Source organism: Puma concolor, chromosome E4, assembly GCF_028749965.1.
Source record: "Puma concolor isolate L17-30 chromosome E4, mPumCon1.1.hap2, whole genome shotgun sequence".
Lineage (NCBI taxonomy): Eukaryota > Metazoa > Chordata > Mammalia > Carnivora > Felidae > Puma > Puma concolor.
Genome location: NC_141683.1, coordinates 36,948,542 through 36,972,489, shown reverse-complemented (window position 1 = coordinate 36,972,489; position 23,948 = coordinate 36,948,542). Strand labels below are relative to the sequence as shown.

The following is a 23,948-nucleotide window of genomic DNA, read 5'->3' as shown; positions in this document are numbered from 1 at the left end:
TAGGCAAATCTGAAAGAATTTACCAAGTGTAATAAATTAGAGAATAAAATAACACCAGAAGAATTTATGGCTTACAAAAAGTTTCACAAGTAGAACGTTTTCCTTCTGCCAACCTCTCAGAGTTCTATTAGCTCCCTCCTGATCTCTGAAAGATGTGCCCAGAATCTGGTTTGCATTTAACTTTTCAGGGACGCATGACCTAAAGAGAAAGACGTATCCGCTCCGCTGCTGCCCGGTGCTCCTTCCTGGAGCAGTCCTTGCGTAAGTGATCAGAATTGGGTCCAAGTGGCACAGAACCAAGCATCAGGTATCCCGCCAATACCGTTTCCTGTCCAACAAGTTCTCATCTTTCTCCAGTAACGAAGAGGTGGACGTTCTTGTGGGACTGCAGCATCTGCGCAGCCCGCTCCACGCCAACCACAGCAGCCAACCTCTGGGCGTCGTACTTGGAGTAGAGGACAGTGCAAGTCCAGGTGGCTTCCTCTCCTCTGCTGGTGGCTCTCAGCATGTTACAGACTTCGCTGTAGAAGTGGGGATATGTTGGCAGTTCATAGAAAATCAGGTTCCTGATCCCTTTTATGGTATACCTATTAGGAGGGGAAAGAGAGGCTATATCTCCTTGAGAACATTTATGGAAAAGCTACCTGAGAGTTCGACAGGGGCGTAGCTCCCTCTTGCTGCTCCGTGCTCAAGGAGGAAGATAATGGCTCACCATCCGACAGATCAAAGGTTATTTTGAGTTGGAAGGGCTTATTTTGTGACAACGTATTTGAATTCCTAATGTTTGGCTTGAGATAGTGATAAAACAAATTTGCATTTCTTGAGCCTACTCTGGGTAGACCAAGGTAGGATGGGGAAGAACAGTAGACTAGGATTAAAGATCTGTCACAGAAAATTTAAAAAGTAAACACAACTTAACGTTACCCTTATTATAATCGGGCAAAACAGAATGTCCTGTAATGGCAATGAGGTCAGACCCAGGTCGTAAAATGAACTGCATAAACTGTAAAGGAGTTCCCATCAGTCTTCTCTTGTCACTCTGCAGACATGCTAACTCCATGGCAGATGTCCCACATTCACCCATTTACAAAATCCTGACTGAGGACCCATCAGGCATTACGGAAAAGCAATTAGTTTCAACAGCTCGTGCACTTCTCTCCCTGCTGCAGCGCTGTATGCAGCGCTGTATGCAGGGGTGGGGGTGGGGGGGAGGGGGGGCAAGGTGCGGACCTTAGGGACTCACTGTATGGTTCGGGTCCGGGTCAATTATTTCCTCTGGGGCCCCATAACAAAAGATTTTATAGTTGACAAAGTTCTGATTTTTCCTGCTAAAGCCCTCTCATACGCTGCTGATGTAAGACTCACTTGGGAATTCTATTTTATTCACAGAGGATCCGCTTTCCTTGTCTTCTTAGCCCACAGATCATCCTGATCTCTCTGGAGACCCTCATCTTCCAAACTGTAACTGCAACCCACTACTTGGTTCACTTTTCCACATTACCATAAGGAAGGAATTCCAATGGCTAATGAACTTGAGTACACTGTTCTACCTCACTAGTTATAGAAACAAACAAGAGCAAACACCAAGTTCCACTTGTGCTTTGTACGTAGAAAACTCAAGACAGCACTGCTTCCACACTAACCAGAAAAGGCCACATAACCTATGTTCCTTTTCCTGAGCCTAGACAGCACACGTCACAAGGCAACCAAGTGAACTGATTCAATGGTGTGCTGGTGTATGTTTAAGAACTGGTTCTCAGTGGGGAAGAGAGGGTGCGGATTTGAAGCAGTTGCCAAATTCTGTGGTGTAAATACTCCCACCGTGGCCAATTTCAAGCTACCAACGTTATGTTGCTAAACTTGGGAGTCGGGAAGAGATGGGCAAGCAGATCTCACGAGCCAGCCCACCACTGACTGAATTCCAGAGTGACAAACCTCTCTGAAGAGAGTGTTTCTGGCAGAGCACAGGAGGAAGAGGGCAGCTGCCAAGAAAATGGGTAGCAAGAAAAGAGCTGTACAAATTCTTAAAGGGCAAATGTAGGCCTGTGCGACAGCTCAGAACCCTTGAGATTGGTGGACACTCCTTTAGCTCGCGTTCACTCGTGAGCTCTCTTCTACAGGCCTCCGATGGGGGTCGTGGAGAAAGGTGGGAGGCGAGGCAGGAGACCTGAGAGAGACTCCTCGGTGCAGACATGAAACCTCACTCACTTCCCAGACCCATATGTATATGAAGTAAAATCTGAAACTGCTGAGAGAGGGGCAAAGGTCAAGAGCTGGGGCTGGGGCCTTAAAGGCCCACCCATGCTTCCTCACCACAAGACTTACACCCAGTAAAAAGCAGCAGCAGACTGTCCCTGGGGAAAGAACACAAAATCCATTCAGCCCAAGATCCTACACTGACATAAGCACAGGTCTGCCACCACCGTGGGAGAAGCAGGAAGTTCTTTCCTACCAAGATCCCTCACAGATTCAAGGTGGGGTTTGGCTGCCACGGAGTGGGCTGCAGGAATGCTGACCGGGCCCCAGCTCCGCAGCCTAGGACGAACAGGGCCCGCCTCAAACCAAGCCACACGGAGAGAACCCCAATCCCACCTCAAGCCTCGCAGGGAGTAACAAGCAAGAGCAGCCTGCTGCTGCAAAAGGGGCTCGAGTGGGGAAGACCCCTCCTCTGTCACAGGGGCACAGGGCTTGGTGGAAGCCGAGAGGAGATGGACACTGAGAAAAGACCTGCCGGTACCCCAGGCCCTACACTAAGCACTGACTGCTAGAGGAATTTGAAGTCTGTGGTGCATGGAAGGTTAGCTACAGTAATAACCAAATCCTGACTCGATTCACAACTCCCACACGAGTGGCCTGAAGAGTAAGAGGTATGCCTGATTGTAAGTACTACCCATCTCAGCCCCTACATTCAATTGACAATTACAAACACACACACATGCACGCACGCACACATGCAAGACTCTTTAAAAGACATTAACACACTGAGGAATCACTCTGGCTATCAAGTCACTGGCAACAAGTGGGGTTTTGCAGAAATAGGCTAATGGAGTATAAATTATTGTGTGTGTATTTTGGGGAGGGAGAGAAGATATGGGGAAGACGGAGGGAGGAAAGGGCAATGCATAATAAATTTTTCAATGTATACAGTTTTTGAGCTAACAAGTTTTCCTGTCTAAATTTATTCTAATAAAATAACTAGACAACTATGCCATCAATTATGCACATAGATGTTCTTGGCATTGTTGCATATAATAGAACAATTTTTTTAGAATCTATATACCCATGAAAAGGAAACTGAGCTACTTATATATCCATACAACATACTATATGCCATTTAAAAGGATGCAATACACACCTCATAGCTTACTTATAAATAGAAAAGGTACTTTTACAATGAAGAGATCTAGCAGATACACTTTGACCAAGTGATTACATTCAACATCACCAACAATGATATAAACCGACATTATGTGCCTCTTGACAAGACAGAGTGGAAAGTATACAATATCCTCTATGTGGAGTTCTCGCCAAAAGATGTTTAATCTAGTCTGAACGTCACTGCACTATGAATCACCTGTCTGGTTGTGTGCTTGAAATATCTGTGCTTCGTTCCCATCCCCAGACACAGGGATTTAATTGGCACTGGGGTGTATGCCTTGGGTATTTGGATCTTTAAAAGCTCCCCAAGGGGATTTTAATGTACAGCAAAATCTGGGAACCAGTGATCTGAATAATAAAACAAAACAACCTGAATAATAAAACAAAACAATTATACAATCTAGGCTTTGGGACATTCTGTAGGAAACTGGATTGGCTCTTCAAAAAATGTCAAGGGAAAAAAAGCAACAGAATTATTTTAGATCAAGGTTTCTTAACCTCCACACTACTGACCTATTGAGCCAGATAATTCTTTGTTGTGGGGCTATCCTCTGTACTCTAGGGTATCCAGAAACATCCTGGCCGCAATCCACTAGAAGCACTAGACCACTAGAATAACCCTCCAGTTTTGACCACCAAAAATGTCTTCTGGAACAAAACTGCCCCCAGCTGAGAACTACTAAGACAGACTAAAGAAACATTAACCAAATGTAATGTATGATCCTTAACCGAATCCTGGATTATGGGGTGTAACAGCTACAATGGTCATCAGGACAACAAGGAAAATTTGAATACAGACTATGTATCAGATGATATTACTATAATAATATCAAGTGGTTTGAGAGTGGTATTACCATTAGATAAAATAATATTCTTGTTTTTAGGAGCTACATGCTGAAAGATTTAGGGGTTCAATGTCATGAAGCCCCTGAACTTGTTTACAAATGGCTCAGAAAGAAAAATTAAGATGTGAATGGACAGAGAGAAGGAAAGACAGAGAACAGGGATGCATACAAATGTGGCAAAATGCTAACAGCTGGTGAAATCCCAGCAAAAGGAGCTATCGACGTTCACTATTATAGTCTTACAATTTCCTGTGAAATGAAATCTTTCCAAATAAAAAGCTGGGGGAAGGGAGGACATGATAGAGCTATGTATGTCAACTTAAAAATGCACCCATGATACACAAATACATATGCCAAAATGTTAACATATTAAAATTCTTTTTCAACGAACACATAAAATGCATAAAGAAAAAAATCCCAATGAGTACAATGTAATCCCAATTTAGTTAAAAAAAAAAATGCGTGTGTGGGGGTACACACGTTTGTACATGTGCACGTATTTTTCACATTAAAAAAACACACTAAAATGGGTATTAATATCAGGGCAGTGAGATTCCATTTTCTTTTTTTTAACCTACATTTTCCAAGTTCTCTACAATTGTCTAACACTCTTAGAATCAGCATACTTATAAAACAAAACAACAAAACAAATTCTACTAAGTGCTGTATTTAAAACCCAAGAAGATCTTTCTCAGTTTCAATCTCCCACAACAGACTAGGTATCTCCTGGAAACAGTAAACGTGGTGACGGCCTCTTCAGAGGGACAGTTACTGTCGATTCTCCATAATGTTCAGCATCCCTTCCCCTATGTAGCTTCTTCCTCCCCTGGGACAGGTTTTGGGTCTTCAGTGACCCCTAGAAATAGGACTCAATGGCTGGATGGGAACTTTAAGGACAAAGGACATTCAGATGTCGACCTCACCTACCAAATGTGAAAGATAAATGAGGCACTCACACCTGATTTGAAAGGCTGGTTTCTCCACATTGTCTATAAAGCTGGTCTGCTATTTCCAGAACTGGGGATTCTCACGTAGGGGCTGGGAGTAGTCAGAAATATCCCAGTATGCCTGGGTGACTCAGTCGGTTAAGCATCTGACTTTGGCTCAGGTCATGGCCTCATGGTTTGTGAGTCTGACCCCGTATCGGGCTCTGTGCTGACAGCTTGGAGCCTGAAGCCTGCTTTGGATTCTGTGTCTGTCTGTCTGTCTGTCTGTCTCTCTTTCTGCCCCTCCCCTCCCTCTCTGCCTCTCTCCTGCTGGTGCTCTCTTTCTCTCTCGAAAATAAACATTAAGAAAAAAAAAGGAAGATAAAAGAAATACCCCAGCAGCCTTTCCCAACCCCATAAATCCCACCTCCAGAGTTTCTGACTTGTGCCCTGGTTAAGAATTCTCCCTGCTGTAGCAACCCAGTGATAAAGCTCACAGAAAGGACTGTGAAGCATCCCATCCTTCGGTGGGCCATCATGACCAAAGGCCTGTCCAATCCTAAGATTCAATTCGTTTCATCCCCCAATCCCCACAAAAAAATGAATCATCTTCTGGATGAAAATGTTTTGCTAGCTCACAAAAAAGCAGTGGTATTTCTAACACTGCCTACTTCTAGAGAGAATATAAATACAGAATTTCAGAGCTGGATATTAAAGTTTAACATATGTTTCCCAAGGTCAAATCGAATCACAAAGGCATTGCAGATAAAAGCACCTATCATCACTTTATGACCTTTCAAGCAAAAAAATCTAGAGCTGGAAACTTTGAGATAATTAGCAGTCGCAGAACACTGAAGCACACTGCTTCTATTCATCTTCAATCCAGGACAGGATATACTCACGAACCTGGTCCAGGGTATAAAGCAAGTGGTACATGCTTGATTTGTCTTTATAATGATTTGGGGGCTAAATAGTTTGGTAAATACAGTGGTGTAAGCCAGTGGATTGTGCTGCCTACTTAAGACATCATGCCCTCTCCTTGAAAAGCTGCTAGATGAGAACACTCTTTTCCTCCCGGCTTAATTCATACTTGCTATAGACCATCACGCTGGGAAATTTTCCAATCCATACACTTCACTTAAAAGGCTTGCTTTCGTGTGTCAAGCTGACAGAAAACTAAGGTCTCTTAAGACCTGCCGAGTGCAAACTCCCCCAAAATACCACTTTCCAACATGAATGAAAACAACAACTCACCGGAACAAAGCAAATAACGATGCCAAAATTCATCAGCACTCTTTGGCCAAACAGCCCTGTGTAGGTGGCCCAGAATGGAGCCCAGAGAACACAAATGTAGCCATTTCTCCTCTCTCCACTCACAGATCACCTAGTCAGCAGAATAGCCAAAGAGGTCATGTCATGTCAGCTCAGCCCTGGTGGGATGCTAGATTCCTCCCTCCCCATCTTAGTAACAAGAACATGTCTGGGGAGCACATCCTAACATCAGGATAAACTAAAAGGCAAAGCAATGCCAATGTGCATCATCAAATATGCTCCAAAGCCTAGAAGAGTTCTTATGTGTTTGGAGTTCTCTGAGAAAAAGTGCCCCTCAGTAGTACATGTGACTGAGAATTAATAAAACAGTAAAGGCAAAACGTAAATTCACTGAACATTATTGTGAATCAGGAAAGAAGAGATAATAGGATGCAATTTTCCCTCTCTCTGTAGATAAGGGTTTAAAAAGAGCTTTTCACTTGGCAGCAGAGACAAACTTGGCAAAACCATAAAATACCTGACTTCTCAGGGCACGAAAGGTTGCAAATAGTAACAGAAAGCCCAATATTACTAACACTCTAATTAGAATTTTTAAAAAAAGGCCAATCCAGGGCCGCCTGGGTGGCTCAGTCAGTTAAGCGTCCAACTTCGGCTCAGGTCATGATCTCATGGTTTGTGAGTTCGAGCCCCACATCGGGCTCTGTGCTGACAGCTCAGAGCTTGGAGCCTGCTTCGGATTCTGTGTCCCCCTCTCTCTGCCCCTCGCCCCCCACCTCTCAAAAGTAAATAAACATTTAAAACAAATTTTTTTTAAAGGCCAGTCCAACTTGTTTTGTCAAAATCACATAGTGGGGAAGCAAAGCAAATTCTGAAATCATTAAATATTCAGTTGTAAGCCCCTCATCTTTTGCCTCCTACAAACAAGGGGCCCCTCACTCCTAGTCTCCTTGGTCAGGAAGTGTGTGTGCACCTCTTCAAGACACACTGGAACTTTCTGAACACTGACTTTGTGCTCAGCCTCCACCTCCGCCTCCACAGACCACACAGTCCCTGGTATTTTGGCTTTGCTTCCATGACAGGGCCCTCTGCTTCCTACAGTCACTTCAGTTGTGCTATCTAGAGTTGTTCAACTCAGTCATATCTTTCTTGAGGTGTACAACCACAGCTTCAGGAAGCATCCCCAAGTGTGGACCCGCTCCAGACCCACACAGATTATACTGTAGTCACTCATTTGTTTCTACATTCTCCAACAGAGCCCATTTGGGGAGGAAGCCAACCAACCAACCAAGAAGAGCCTGTCCAGTTCCAAAACTCTCTGGCTCCTCTACAAAAGGTAGACACAAGAGGACCTCACAACACTGCAAAGCTTACCATGCACTCAGAAGTAGGCCATGATCCACACTGCATTTTCCCCTCCTGAGAGGACACTCAAAACCTGGCACTACTTTACCTTTTGTAGAAATGGAAGCGTTCTGTGAGGAGCAGAAACTGCTTCTCTCCTTGAAGGAAGAAGTGTCTGGCCCTGGAGACACCAGACTTCGGGGTGTACTCGCAGATGTGGGTGAAGTTCAGTTCTTCCTTCTTGAAGTAATTTCGGAGGCGCACAAAGTCAAAGTAGGAGGGGACATAGATGAGCGTGTGAGACATGACTGCATCACGATACTGAGGCAAAATCTTGTTCACAAAAAAGTTAAACCTGATTTGGAAAAGCAAAGGGCAAAGTCAATGACCGAGAGATTAGCCCTCAGTGTCCTCACTAACTGGGTTACCCTGAGCAAGTCACAATCTCCTTCTACCTCCCCCAAAAGGCCAGTATGGCCTACCTCATCACAAAGAGATTATATAAGGATAAAAAAATAAGTGCTAACACTATTCATTGTAACAAATAGATGCGATGCCAGTATATCTCAGAGAATTATTCTAGAAGTACATACACAAACCATTCACTCACGCATTCATTCATTCTGTTGTTAATCAACAAATCATCACTGAACAACTCCCATGGTCCCCTGACCAACACCATGAGGAGACAGGGAAAATGCAGAGAGAATTAAAAACACTGGAACCTTGATGTCTGCAGGAAGCAAAAGGTGAAGGGCTTAGAGTTGAATATTTAAAGGTTTCAAAAATGAAAAAAGAAAAAAGTAAAGGTTTCCGTGTTCGCTTCTGGGCATTAATTCCTGCTCTGAAGGGCTTAAAATTAAGTTGTTGACATAGAACACTCTGCAGCATTAACCAGTGTAATGTAATTAAGAAATGCCCCAATCTTGTGGAAAGGCCCCGATCTGCAGTACTAATGCTATCACTAACCAGCTGGGGAACTAGGACAAGGTACCATTCCTCTCTGGGCTTCAGTCTCCTCCTCTGTCAATGATGATTAGGTTCAATTATCTCATCTCATAGGCCAAAGCCAAATCCCTCTCTCTGACCCCCAAGTGTCCAATGGGACCAGGAAGGGATAGGTACCTGTCATCAATCACTGAAGCTAGGTTTTCAGCTTCCATCCTCTGGAAGACATGTGGAAGCTGCACCAGGACATGGCTGATGGAGCCTGTCATTGGGACGTTCCTCACAGCCACCTGTCAGGAGTCAATTAGAGTGTCAGGAGGCCAGCCATCCCCACTGCTGACCAAATGCCATCTTCTCCTTATGCCTCATGACCCAAACAGTACACAGTGCTTCATGAAGACCCAGAGAAACAAGGAGAGAGCCCACCTGGCCTTGCAGATTGACACAGTACTTGTTGAACACGGAGTTGATCTGGGCATCCTGCAGGGCCCCGAAAAGCAGTGTCTGGCGATAATACTTGGACCAATTATTGAGGCTCCACATCCTCACTCGAGAGAAGTCCACCCCATGTGAATCCAATGGCAGTAGGTTCATGTGGTTCATCAAATGCTTTGAACAAAAATAACTACCATTAATTTTTATTCTGGATGTACCTGTTGGGCACTGCTAAGCATTTTATAAATCTATCATCTTATTAACCCCATGGGCTATGTACAATCAACCTCCAAATCACACCAGAAAATCGAGGCCCAGATGGGTGTGAATTGCCCAGTTAGGTGAACACTGCCAAAAGGAAGGTAAGCTAAAACTGACCATCTCTTGGATCTTTCAGAAAGGATCAAAATGGTACTTGCAGGAATATTCCTTTAAAAGGAACTTCAGAAATGTTGCCTGGTCACTCTATGGGTTCTTCAGTCCCAGACTTGGATAAGAAGAGAAATGACATGGAAAACAGAGCTGTTGTTCTTCAGTGACTTAGTTCTCAAACATTAGGAGATCCCCAGAGACACAACACCTGCCTTTCCCTCAAATTAAGAAATAAGACTCAGCTATCAACATGCCTTTTCTATCTTCATTATATTTTCACCTGGAAATCTATATTAACAGATAACAAGTACTATAAATGTATTCCCTCCTTTATGACTAAATGCTCCCCTTTATCTGCCCCAACCTTCCTGCAAGCCCTGGGACTACAGAAGCAAGTTCTCATGTGCCTGTAAAAACCAAACCTATGGCTCTGTGATAAGGATTATTCCAAAGCAAAAATGGTCAACACTGCAGAGTATGTGGGGAAGGAGGAAAAATTACAGCATGTTACAGTAGGAAGATAAAGACCTCCTACATTTCTCTGTAAAACAAGATCACACATTAAGAAATCCTGAGCCACATTTCCCATTTCCTCTGAAGGCCAAACAAGAGAGAATGAGCATAACTTGTAGGAAGAATTAGTCAGGTAAAGACCTTCCAGGTTAAAAGGAACCAACCTACCAACCAGCCACTCAAGTGGTCTATTCACAGAAGTGACCTTTGAAGGGAAGAAATCTTTGCTGGAGATATGACAATACTGACAAGAATTTTTATTTCTCTGCATGATTATTGACCAATCTGTGGGTAGAAAACGGGACAAAAGTCTTTTTCAAACTGGAAAATGTGAAACATTTCCATTTCCAAACTGAGTTCTCACTTGGACTTAAATAGCCCTTTAAGAGTTAAACCACTGGTGCACCTGGGTGGGTCAGTGGATCGGGAGTGTGACCTCAGCTCAGGTCATGATCTCACGGTGCATGGGCTTGAGCCCCATGTTGAGCTTTGCACTGACAGCACAGAGCCTGTTTCACATTCTTTGTCTCCCTCTCCCTCTCCCTCCCCCACTCACACACATGCTCTCTCTCAAAAATATTAAAAAAGAAAAAAAAAAAAAAGGCTTAAACAACTCTCCCTAAATGTGAACTTTGTCACTCTAAATGTAAATGACCACCATTACCAGGACATGCTCCCAGTTCTGCATCAGGTAAATGTCAGCTTGATCAATGATGAGAAGCTCAATAGAAGACAAAAAGTCAAAATCTCTCTTCTTCTCTCCTTCGCCACCAATGATGGTCCTCAAGCCCAGCGGGGAGGCAATGAGGATGTCAGAGGAGTAAAAGGGGGCATACAGTCGGATGCTCCTCTGAAGGATTGCCACTCCTACAGGAAACAGCCAAGTGCACATTACTTCATTAGTTCCCACCAAGCCATTGGCTTTCACCCTCTGATGTATGTTGCACCTTCACATCTTTCCCTTAGCACATAACCATGTTCAAGTTGTTTCACTTACTAAAATAATAATAATCTTCCCTCTCTTGAGTCTATGGTCCCATCTAGCTCCCCTTCTCTTCTTTTCCTTTAGGGCCAACTTCCCCAGAGGATGGTCTCCACTTAGAAACCTCCCACTCATTCCTCAATGCATCACAATCTGGCTCAATTCTCAGCACTCCACTGAAATGACTCTTGCCAAGGTCACCAATTCAATGACACTTTAGTGTTTCTTATCACAAATGCATAAAGCAGCATATTGAACCAATCTTCCTTGAAATGTTCTTTTCCCCACTTTAATACTCACTTCCATTTCTATACCTGACCTGGCCCATATCAATCTTTCCATATCCAAACAGCTCTTCCACAAATCCCTGATTTGGCTGTAAGTTCTACTTTCACTCTACCTAAGTTTATGGGTAATAAATGGGTATTCACCATTTACCAATAAATTGGTATTCACCAACCACGACTGTAACATCACCTCTACAATGATCTGTATTTCCGGCCCACATCTCTTTCCTGAGCTCAAAACTGACATCAGCAGCAGCTTGCAGGACACTTGCACATGTTTAAAAGTAAACATCAACTCTTGGGGTGCCTGGGTGGCTCAGCTGGTTGGATGGCCAACTTTGGCTCAGGTCATGATCTCATGGTTTGTGGGTTTGAGCCCTGCATCAGGCTCTGGGCCAACAGCTCAGAGCCTCGACCCTTCTTTGGATTCTGTGTCTCCCTCTCTCTCTGTCCCTCCCCTGCTCATGCTGTCTCTCAAAAACAAACATTAAAAAAAATGTAAAACTAAACATCAACTCCTGTCCCGTTTCACCTGACACTCCAGTCCTGCTAAAGCCTATATAAATCTTAGGTCATGCCTGGCTTATTCACCCTGATGCCTCTGCACATGCAGTTTCCTGTCTGAAATCTTTTCCTGCATGCTGACCGCCCCTCTTTGTAACTTTCTATAAATGGCACCTCCACCAGGAGGCCTTCCCTATCTTGTCCTCGTTTGGAGTACAGAAATTGCTTTAAACACTCCCAGAACATCCACTGCATCCTCTGATCAGTACTTATCATGATCATTCTGTATTGTTTTCCCATGAGGCTGGATTTCCTTAGCAACAGGAACCATAACTTTTATTTCTGTATCTCTAGCTTCCTAACAGTACCCGGCACCCAATAGATGCTTTATAAATGTTTGTTGAATGAACATTTTCCCAAGAACATTACTCTATCAATACACAACCAACCAAGTATATGGGAGTTGAACGAGACAAGCAAACACAAAACAAGTTGGGTGGCAGTTGGTAAGTCCTGAGTGGAGACAATTCAGGGGTAGGCACTCTACATGGCCAGTAGGAGGAAAGTCCACCATTATGCGTAGACACTCAGTTTATTTAGCCTCCCCCGAGGGACCCACTCAGCCTGTGTCACTTCCAACTCCCCTGTAGCATCAGCTACTAGCTGTGGGTGTGCTGAGACATTTGTTATAAATGTGCACGTATCTTTACATAAGAGCTTCAGAGATGCTCCACCCTTAGCCCAGCGTCCACCCCATTAGCCAAGCAAAACTCTCTCCTCTGGCAGACAAGATGTTTCAAATGCACCCCACCCCTGTTAGGAGGACATCTCAACCCCCTGAGAGAATGCCTAATTCCAGGCGTCTAGTCTTCGGCCATGAGAACCTCACACTGTAGGTCCCTTGGGGTCTGAGTTCTGACAAGGAGGAATTACCAATCCGAAAGTGGTCATCGATGTTGCCGACAAACACAGCTTCATAATCCTCAGGCCTCTTCAGGTTGGGTGGTCTCTCCTCAGGATCTGAGCCATACTCTCCCTTAAACCTCTTTTTATTGCTCACAATTATTTTCTTCTTGCTGTTGCCCTCGAGGAGGCTGATGAAGAGCTGGACCACCCGTAGAGCAGCTTCCCGGAAGGGCACCACTATCAGCACCTGTGGAGGAAGCCGCAGCAGCCTTGGTGGGACCAGGGGAAGGATGGGCAGCTGCAAGTCAGCCTGCTGAGGACATGGAGCTCAAGAACCCTCCACAGATCACCCCTTTTGCACAGGACCTGGCTCAGTACTAGAAGCTGAGTACCTCTAATATCCACAGTACTGTGTCCTGTGGACTTTAAGCTCATGGCCCCACAGGAGGCATTTCTCAACCAGAATGTCGAAATACCTTTCAGGATTAAGTCAATGCCTTTAACAGCTGCCCACTAGCAAAAACCCAATAGAAACATACAAGTGGCAAGGAATGGTACTCATTTCTGTCTCCCATAGAACTTAGTATTGGTATGGGGCGCCTGGGTGGCGCAGTCGGTTAAGCGTCCGACTTCAGCCAGGTCACGATCTCGCGGTCCGTGAGTTCGAGCCCCGCGTCAGGCTCTGGGCTGATGGCTCAGAGCCTGGAGCCTGTTTCCGATTCTGTGTCTCCCTCTCTCTCTGCCCCTCCCCCGTTCATGCTCTGTCTCTCTCTGTCCCAAAAATAAATAAACGTTGAAAAAAAAATTTTTTTTTAAAAATTAAAAAAAAGAACTTAGTATTGGTATTTTTGTCCATAAGCCTCAAAGGGTAAATATAAAATGAATAAATAAATGAATTAGCTGTAATAAGTACAGAACAAATAAAGCTGGTAAGGAAAAGGATTAATGAATCACTACTTTTCTAGAATGTTCTTTAGTACATTTTTCAGAAATGATGATAAAGCATTTCTGAAATAAGATCATATCTCAATGGAAAATTAAGTTTTCCAAACATTTCCAAAAATGCTTAAAGTTACAACTGTTAAGAATGAAAACAGAATATGCTTGATAAATAAATTTCTAACTAGCCTTCTGTAAATATCAACAATGTGAACAGCCCATCAGATCACACAATCCATCAAATTCTAAATGTGCTTCACGGTTAATCTGCTTCATTTTTCTCTACAACTGTAAATGGAAACAGATAAATCTATAATCCTTATGTCCAAGACTCAGTTTCCCAGAAAGGGAACCAGCACAGCTGGAGAGGTGTCATGATTCAGCCTGGTACAGTGCAGCAGTGAGGACCCAAGATTGAAGAAGGCCAAGTTACTGGCCTAGTAGCCACGCTATGTAAGCGTCCAGGCTTCAATTTCCCCAGCTTTCAAGTAAGGGGTTGGACCAAGAAATGTCTAAGATCCGCATCAGTATTAAACCCTAGAATCCTACTAAACTCAGTAAAACAATCTAAAAAATCTTTTTAGATTCTTCAATATGGAGGGATATAGGCTAAGGGGGTATAGGAAATTGACGACACAAGATGTAGCCACTTAACATGAATAACATGAGCACAACTAAAACACATTTCTTCCCAAAGCCCCCAAATCAACTGGAACTTACACTTATGAACCCACATAAATGTAATAGTTTTAGGCAGTAATAACTATATAATGGAAATATAGGAATTTGTTTTCCAAGGTTTACATATGTATGTGGCTCAGTGAAGAGAATCCTTGGTTCTAATCCCATCTCTGCTACTTGAGCATCCCTGGTTCTCTTTAGCAAGGTCCTCTATGAATCTGGGTCTCTGTTCATAGCTTTAACATCCAGGGATTGGATAAAAGGCTTACTAAGGTTCCATCCAGCTCTGACAATCACCAAGAGGAGATTTACAATGAAGTGTCATTTACACATGTTCAGGGTTATGTTTAAGGAAAACTATCATGGAAGTACCTGTGACTTACAAGTTTCCAGTTAAATCCACAAATATGCAGCTAGACACAGTCCACTGAGCTGTCTACTGTACTGCTCTGACACTACCTGGCCCAACTAACATGCTCACTCTTGGACTCATTAATTATTCCAGAATTCGTATCATTAAAATAGTCGAGTACCTGCTAAGTGCGAGGCAGTGCCCATATGGCAGTACCTATATGGCAGTGCCTTGCAGCCTCCTTCTTGAGGACAAAGTCCTCCTGCTGTCACTCACCTTGGGCCTTGTTAGCCCTTGGTCTCTGAAGTCATCATCGTCACCCACCCCAAGTTTCTGGCTGCGGCGTCTGCTATTGTTACCGAGCACCTGGGCGTTGGCTTTGAGGACATGATTTATTACATGCAAGCAGTACACATGGCGGATCTCCTCCCCATTCTTCAGGGCAGTCCTTTCTGGGTAGAAAAGGTCCCGGTAAGAATTCATAATTAGGAAGAGCTCTTTCTGGAGGGGTGTGAAGGGGCTACTTGATTTAGGGGAACCAGAGACGAACTGGCTGTTGGTCTTGGTCCAGGTGGATTCCAGAGGCTTCTGGAGATGAAGTGACTTTAAGTCAATGTCCTTTGATGGTTTAAATGTTTCCAACTTCTGAAACTTCGATGAAAAGACAAGCTGGCCCAATATGGGCCACTAGGAAAGAGACAGATCAAGAGCTGAGTTAGAAATGCAAAAAATAAAAAATAAAGTTAAATCAAAAAAAAAAAAGAAATGCATTATACTATGTTACACTCACACAATTCCTAATCTACCAAGATCTCTCTGATTTACAAGATCATTTTGTTTAATCCTAACCAACAACCCTGCAAGGTAGATGCTATAATGCTCTTCTTACAGTTTAGGAAAGCTGAGGTTCAGAGAGGTTATATGATTCAGACAAACTTTCCAGGAGAGAACAGAGCTAAGAGCCAGAGCCCAAGGTTTCTGACTTCCAACCTGACCTCTTCACTGTGTCAGTGTATCCCAAACTATTCTGTGGAATATGTTATAGGAAATCAAAATTCATTGCAGAAGAGAAAGGGCTCCAAGGTCAAATAACTTTGGTAAACATCACAAAAGCTAATCCTCCTCCGGGAGAGTCACAATGTATATTAAATACAAAAGGTTCTGGTGAGTCCTGTGATAAGAACTCTGTTCTATTTTATTTAACCTAAAGTTCTCCAAATTTACTTGGACATGGAATAATTTTTTTTGGGGGGGGGATACAGCTATTAAAATCCTAAAGTATATTTTTGTGAGACACCAGTTTGGAAATTTTTGCACTGTAACAAAACTGATGACCTGGGGTGGGGGGTGGGGGAACAAAAAGAATGATCTCAGCAATAAAAAGAATCATTAATATGCACCAACGACTGGGATGAACCTCAAGGGAATTATGCAAAGTAAAAAAAGCCAATCTGTAGGATTCTTTTTTTTTTTAATGTTCATTTATTTTGAGAGAGACCGCGCATGCATGCGTGCATGCAAGGGAGGGGCAGAGAGAGAAGAGAGAGAATACCAAGCAGATTCCATGCTGCCAGCACAGAGCCCCACACAGGGTTCGATCTCACAAACCATGAGATCCTGACCTGAGCCGAAATCAAGAGTCAGACGCTTAACTGACTGAGCCACCCAGGCATCCCAGGGTTCTTTTACATAACACTTTTGAAATGACAAAACTGTAAAATGGAGAACAGATAGTGATTACCAAGGATTAGGAATCAGAGGCAGGGAGGGAGGTGTGGTTTTAAAAGGGCAAGTGGGAACAAGAGAGATCTTTAAAGTGCTGGAAATGTTCTGCATCTTGACTTTGGTGGTGGACAGAGGACACTTAACACAGTGCAGAACTTAACACACACACAAAAGAGTAGGAGCAAAACCGGGGAAAGTTGAATAAGACAGAAGAGCATGTCAATGTCAATTTCCTGGCCCTGATACTATACCACAGTTTTGCAAGATGTTACCAATGGGGGAAAGTGGGCAAAGGGCATAAGGGGTGTCTTTATTTCTTACAATTGAATCTATAATTATTATCTCAGTAAAAATTTCAATTAAACAAGGATGACCAATTCTTATAAACAGCATGAGCTGGTGAAAAACAAAAAACACAAAGAAGTAAAAAATTGCTCCACATTTGCATTACTTAGTTGTGAACCTATCTCAGATTATTTCAAACAAACAGCAGCAGTAGCTACTGTTTTACTCAACACTTTCTATGTATCAGTCAGTAAACTAAATTTCTTCATTTTGAGATAAGCACTGTTGCCCCCCTCTAACAGATGAGAAGAGTGGAGATCAAAAAGGTAGATTAACTTGCCTTACGTCATGCAACAACGCCTCTCAGATGCTGATCTAAACCCTGGTGTACCTGTCTCCAAAGCCACTCTTCTCTGGCTCCCACACTCCAGCTTCCCCAGGCCTTTCTAGCTACAACTGTGCTCCCCTAGGCTCTTCCAGCCTTCCTAGGTTATGCTCCCCTGTCCCATCTACCACCAGCATGCATCATATGTTCGAGGAGACCGCCAAAACCCAAGACCATTGCTTTACTTGGAGCTTTACTTCGTTTGTGACCACTAACCAAGCAACACTTACTTTTAGCTGGTGAGTAGTTTTGGAATTTGTGGCAACAGCCTGAATTTCTTTTTCTTTCAGTTCTTTGTTCACATGCTGTAGAAATGGATCTAATTCAGAAATCCAGAATGTCAGAACACTTGGAGAAAACAGGTGTTTTCTTGGTCTCCCCTCTAAACAACACACTTCTTTCCATGGTGTTAACTCATCCTTTCTCCCATCTGATCTCCCCACCCTCTCTCCCAGCTCAAAAGTTTCCAATGGGTTCCTTTTCCTAACACACTTCTCTAATCACTTTACTTCCCAGCTCAAAACCCTTGAAGAAGCTTCTCAGTCTGAAATCTGGGGCGCTGCAGGATGTACAACTCCAATCTACTTCTCCAATACAATCTTTGAATTACATGGCCCTCAAACTCTTCTGCCACTGTGGGATTCCTTCCTTCGATGAAAAATTCTATTCTGTCCTTCACCTCATTTTTGTATGTCCAAATATTATCAGTTTAATGTTATCTCCTGACTCACAATAAATATTTCCCTGGAGCCTACCGTGCCAGGCACAGTGCTGGTTCCACTAACAGGCCATCCTCAGTGCCCTAGGGACAGTACCCCCACCCCGTCCCTACCCACCCACTGCAACACATATATGTGCAGACTTGTCTCATACACTAGACTGTAAGATCCCTGACAGCAGGTCCATGTCTGACTTATCTAACATTGCAGGACATGCAGAAATGCTCAATACTCAACTGAGTTGAACAAATGATCCAAATGGTAGCATCTGTACTTGGGGTTATCTCCAGTCCTCTGAGCTGCCCACCCAACCTTGTCTTCCAGTCCCACTCATTAAGAAGCAGAGAAAAGTTGGGGCGCCTAGGTGGCTCAGTCAGTTGTGTCTGACCTGATTTCGGCTTAGGTCATGATCTCAGTTTGTGAGATCTAGTGCAGGGCCTGCTAGGGATTCTTCCCTCCCCCACTATCACGCACACATGTGCTCTCCCAAAATAAATAAATAAACTTCAAAAAAAATGTTTTTAAAGAAGCAGAGAAAAGGTAAATGACCTATGCAAGGATCCAAATGGTAAAACTTCAAATGCAATGCACTTTCTACTAAACACCTAAGACAGAACAATAGGACATAAGAATTCTAGGTGCTTATATACCTATATAGGCAAAACAACCAGAGAAATTTTAGGATAATCAAGCTTCCTAATGTCACCTCCAATGTTTTTAAAGTTTTGATGGTTCAGAATTGGGTTTGTGCCCAAATTCTACCTGCTAACTTCTCTTTCTCCAGCACAACACCCAACGGAACCAAATAAACCAAATATGGATCAAAATTTCAGCTTCAGTAATTGTAGAGCTAAGTTGAAGAAAGGCAACGGGACCAAAAAGGCCATCAAAGCAAAGAACAAGACCAACCTGACTTGCCTGCCAGGCACAGGCTGAGAAAGTGGAGCTGAGAGAGAGAGCAGAGACCTACCTACCCCCACCACAGCCAGACCTTGTCCAAGTCACTGCCACTGGGACACAGGCATGACCAAGAGGCTGAGAGAGACTGGAGAGACAGCATGGAGCTTTCTGGCCTCTAAGGGGCTCCCTGGTAACGAGGACCAATCAGATTAGCCAGTCCTGAGTCTACAAATCTGGAAAACTCCTGCTCCAATAACAAAGAGCAAGTGAAGGGCAGAGAGAAAAGCGCAAAATACTTTTCTCCTTTCTCTTCCTTCCCTGCTTGGGGAGAAAATCAGAGGTCTTCCCCTGACTCCCAACTGTGGAGATCCGGGATCTGGGGAACCGGCCTTCCCTACTATCACTCTTAGGCGGTTTGTCCTACTAAATAGCCTCCTGATTCCCAACACTGCCTAACCACTGAAAACCACAAAATACCTTTGGGAAATATTTCTTTCCAGCTCTAGATGGAGCTGCTAACCCGTTTTTATTGCTGCTCATGCCAGTAACCAGAGATTTAACGGGGTGTATTAGCCCACAAGCCTCCATGCTAAGCACCTGGTGAAACTGAACCAACACACACTGTGCTCTGACCTTGTGATGCATTCAGAGAACACGTGCCTCCACTCTCCTCTTCAAGAAAATTGGTTTCCAGGCTGAAGAGTGACTCATGTTTTGCATCTGTAAACTCCTCGGAGGATTCTTGTGATGTGCCAAGTGGCCCATCCCCACCTTTTCCCTCAGGGTCAGGAGGACCTGTCATTTTGAGAAACATTTTATAAAATTATTTATGCATAAATATAATTATACTTCTGTGGACCAGTAAAACTTAATTCTTTAGCCTAAATCAACACTGATGTTCATTACTATTATTTATTTTTAAGCAAATTCAGGTGTAAGACTTAGGTTTCAAAATTAAGCCTGACCGTTGACCCCATTCCAGTTAGGAATTTATTGTAAGATGATAACTGGACAAAGTACACTAAGATGAACATGTAAGGATGTTTAATGCAGCAGTGATTATGACCAGAAATAACTGGAAAAATTGATTTCATCCTTTTCTATCAATGGAGTAATAATTAAGTTACCACATAGCATTGACAATGAAATACTGTGTAATTAAGAAGCTAATATGAATCCACAATTACTCACAGAGAAAAGGACTGTGGTATACTATTAAAGAAAAAAAGTAAATTACAGAAGTGTATGAGACCATTACACACACACACACACACACACACTTCTACTCACACTTGTATCCATAAAAAAGTAATCTGGAGGGTTACATTAAACGCTAAAGGTGTTTATCCCAAGGTAGTAGAGATACAGGTTAACTATACTACCCTCTTAAGTTTTATAATTAAAAAAAACAACCTCACAAACTTTTCATTTTCAAAAATCCAAAACAGGAAATAAAAAAACAAAACAAAAAGCCCCCTAAGTCTGAGGCAATAAACTTTCATCCCAGGGAAACTGAATTAAAATACTAAGGATGGTGAATGACATCTTAGAGAGAAAAATACAGCTGTAAGGAAAATAGGCCTTCAGATAGTAAGATATAAAAAGTTACTCAGATACACTGACAATGGGATATTACTCCAGCAATACAAAGTCATGAATTGCTAACACATAAATGACATGGATGAACCACAAAAACATGAGGAGCCAAAGGAGCCAGACACAGGAAGGTATACACTGTATGCTTCCACTTATATGAATTTCTAGAACAGGCAAAACTAATCTGTAGGGAAAGAATGCGGGTCGGTGGTTGCCTGATGCCAGCAGGGAGAAATGGACTCTAAAGAGACAAGACACCTTTTGGAAGTGTTGGAAATGTTCTGAATCTTGATTTTGGTGATAATAGCACGGATGTACACGTTTGTCAAACACCTCAAGTTGTATACTTAAAACGGGTACGCTTTATTGTACGTAAATCACAGCTCCATAAAGTTGGTTTCAAAGTTAGAGGAAAAAAGTCACCTGGAAGTCCGAGTGAGAGAATTCCTTTAAACTTCCAATCTCAGCTCTTCTCTGCAGCCTGCCCCCATTTACTCCAGCATGCAACCACTTGGCATTTCTCCCACGCCTTACAGCTAGTTGTTACATACAAATCTGCTGCTTCAAAATGTTTGTATTTTTATGTCTGTCTTCCATTAAATTTGGTTTCTCTAAGGGACAATGATCTCTTTAACTGAAACTGTCACAAAAACAGAATTTTGTCCCCTTTCCTCTGAATCAAGAAAACTTTAACTAGGATTGATGAAGACCTGGAAATTATAAGCAAAAATATTACTTCTGCATTTTTCTGGCCAGAGGGTCCTGTGTTTTCATCGGACTCTCAAAGATATCACTGAACCAACCAAGGTTAAGAGTCTCTGCTTTGGATCCATGTGCTTTCCCCCAACTCACTCAGTACAGGGAGGGCACTGTGCTCAGGGGGCAATCTGTCCCGACACAGAGGATGTCTGAAGACACTTACTCTCCCGCACTTTGGCAGACTCGGGCGCTGTCTCTTCCTCCACGGTGACATCACTTTCACCATCATCATCGTCCATTTCTGCCTCATCTACAGCACTGTCTTCTTCCACTTCTTCCTCCTCCTCCTCTTCCTCTGAAACATTCTTTAATGTGGCAAGTAGTCTGTGGTACCCAGAAACTTGCTCTGGTTCGCTCTCTGCTTCACTTTCAGAACCTGAAGTATCTGAACTCTCTGACTAAAAGGAAAATGGGAATTTTTGAAACAGAAACAAACCATTCGTTTCTACCCTATGATTATTATCATCAGACCAAAAGTATAACAGGTTCAGGCTTTCATAAATAAAAATTAGTTTTTCTGTAAATATGCAATCCTATCTATTCAACCATCCCCAGCAACAAAGTTATTTTATTTTTTTTTAGAAAAAAATTTTTTTACATTCATTTATTTTCGAGAGACAGAATGAGACAAAGTGAGAGTGGGGGAGAGGCAGAGAGAAAGGGAGACACAGGATCGGAAGCAGGCTCCAGGCTCTGAGCTGTCAGCACAGAGCCCGACGCGGGGCTTGAACCCCCGAGCCGTGAGGTCATGACCTGAGCCAAAGTCAGATGCTCAACCAGTTGAGCCACCCAGGGGCCCCAACAAAGTTATTTTAAAAAGATAGTCTGGCTATGATTCTAGGAACTTTCACCTTCTTTGAACTGATAATGTTCCACATGGGAAGAAAGCTGACTAAAATTATGAGAACTAATTTTTTTTATAATTATTTTTAATGTTTATTTATTTTTGAGAGACAGAGAGCGAGAGAGACAGACAGAGTGAGTATGTGAGCATGGAAGGAGCAGAGAGAGAGAGGGAAACACAGAATCCAAGGCAGGCTCCAGGCTCTGAGCACAGCACAGAGCCCGACGCAGAACTCGAACTCATGAACTGCAAGATCATGACCTGAGCCGAAGTCAGATACTTAAATGACGGAGCTGCCCACAGGTCCCAGAAGTTAAACTAATCTATGTGTTAGATATTTGGCACCTTGAAAGGAACAACAAGAAAATTACAATACAACAAAAGAATTTAGTGGGGTTTTTTTTTGTTTTGTTTTGTTTTGTTTTGTTTTGTTTTAGTTTGTTGTAATGAGTTAGGACCCCTGTTCAGTTTGCATTGTTTGTGGCTCCTTTTATGTTAAGTAAACAAGATACTCCTTAGGATTCACCAAGAGAGCCCTCTAATAAGCCTCCTTACCAGGTTCGAACAGGCTAATCTCTCAGGAGAGTTTCAAACTCTGGTTACTGTATTAGTTGTCACAATGACATTTTAACAGACATATGCATTCAAAAGTACACATTACTAAAATAATAGCTTACGTCTAAAATCGAAAGGAGTGGAAATGTAGCCAGACTTCATCGTTATTATATACAGTCTTAAAACAACCCAGAACCAACTAGTGTAAAAAAAAGTATAAAGCATTACCGGTTGATAAATCTGTGGTTTTCCTTCCTTTCCTGAAACCCTGAGAAGAAACAAGTTATGTTAAACTACTAGCATGTAGCAACTAGTAAAAAGTCTAATGATACAACTTTATTTTTTATTTGAGAGAGACAGAGCCAGCGCATGCGAGGGGCAGAGAGAGGGAGTGTTAAGCAGGCCCCATGCTCAGCATACAGCCCGGTGCCAGGTTCAATCCAAAGACCTGAACGGAAATCAAGAGTTGAACGCTCAACGAACAGGCGCCCATAATGACACAACTTTAAGTGAAAAAAGCAGAATATACCATTATAAATACATAACTATAGTCACATAAAAACTATGTATGCTCTTGGACAGGGATTGTAAAAATACAGCAAACTGATAATTGACAAAAGTTTAACAACGTCACAATGACAAACACAGTACCTGGCTCTCATCGGAAAGAAGTATCAATTTAGCAAATAAAATACATTTTCTAGCACATTGCTTCATTACAATGTCCTCAACTGCTGATGAAGCAGCCCTAAGTGGAGTGGCGGGTGAGGACTAAGATCATAACTGAGAGTCCGGACACTCAAAGGAAACCACAACTACCGGTACACTGGTTTCCTCATTGTACCTGGATAAATCAGTAATGTCGAAAGGCCCAGACAACTCTTTGAAAACACAAAACACCAAAATCAATGTTAGAAAACCTCTGACAGTACGAAAAGCAGCCCCCCACCCCATAGGGGGCGTGCGGTCCAGCATAAAGCTAAGGGCTCAACAAAAGGCAGGAAGACCCACGAAGAACCCCATCCCAGGCGGGATGCCACCGAAATCCTCCCAGGCCGCGGGGGAAGCGCGGGAAGCGGTGGGGAGCGGGGAGCGCCGCTCTGTCCCGATCCCCAGGGAGACCAGCGGACCCAACCCGGGAAAAGCCACGGACACGGCTGGCCCCGGCAGTGCCCCTCCATACCTGTCATAGAAGGGATGCTCCTCGCCGAAATCCCGAAGATGCTTCTTCTGCTTTTTAGTCAGGGTGTTGAGCAGCTGGCTCTGGCTCCGGCTCCCGCGTTTGCCCATAGCAAAAACGTCAAGGTCGCCTACCTTCAAGAGCCGCGTTTCCCACCTGTTAGCTGTCTCAACTCACTCACGCGAGGTCGCCCACGGCGCTTTACGGCGGAACCAGGTTGCCATAAAGCAGAGCCGTTTTACGTCGCCTTGTACGACACGCGTTAGAACTTCCTGGTCTCGATTCCGCCCTCTAGCGAGACCCTTTGGAAGCACATGCC

General features: G+C 43.3%; 1 protein-coding gene across 3 annotated transcripts; it reads right to left on the bottom strand.

Moving 5' to 3' along the window:
• UTP25 (UTP25 small subunit processome component) lies at positions 1–23,851 on the bottom strand. Of its 3 annotated transcripts, XM_086694590.1 has the most exons (12): positions 23,633–23,851; positions 22,678–22,717; positions 21,214–21,448; positions 19,329–19,490; positions 17,307–17,395; positions 14,958–15,368; positions 12,737–12,956; positions 10,695–10,897; positions 9,137–9,319; positions 8,888–9,000; positions 7,872–8,117; positions 1–587 (listed from the first exon to the last, which is right to left on the bottom strand). In XM_086694590.1, exons 1-12 carry the CDS (start codon positions 23,737–23,739, stop codon positions 344–346), a joined length of 2,253 nt encoding a protein of 750 aa, XP_086550716.1. In that variant the 5' UTR covers positions 23,740–23,851; the 3' UTR covers positions 1–343. The 3 variants fall into 3 exon arrangements, with proteins under 3 accessions (XP_086550716.1, XP_086550717.1, XP_086550718.1); XM_086694591.1 differs by lacking the exon at positions 22,678–22,717 and having other exon boundaries at positions 23,633–23,774; XM_086694592.1 differs by lacking the exons at positions 22,678–22,717; positions 23,633–23,851 and having other exon boundaries at positions 21,144–21,270.
• Between the last annotated feature and the right edge of the window lie 97 nt (positions 23,852–23,948).

What these genes read in the sequence shown, in the direction of transcription:
- UTP25 (XM_086694590.1), bottom strand. Translation starts at nt 23,739, where the DNA reads ATGGGCAAACGCGGGAGCCGGAGCCAGAGCCAGCTGCTCAACACCCTG. An exon ending in AGAACTGGGAGCATGTCCTG is followed by an intron (nt 9,320 to 10,694) that starts GTAATGGTGGTC and finishes TTTTGTTCAAAG; the next exon opens with CATTTGATGAACCACATGAA. An exon ending in CGCTTCCATTTCTACAAAAG is followed by an intron (nt 588 to 7,871) that starts GTAAAGTAGTGC and finishes CCCTCCTAATAG; the next exon opens with GTATACCATAAAAGGGATCA.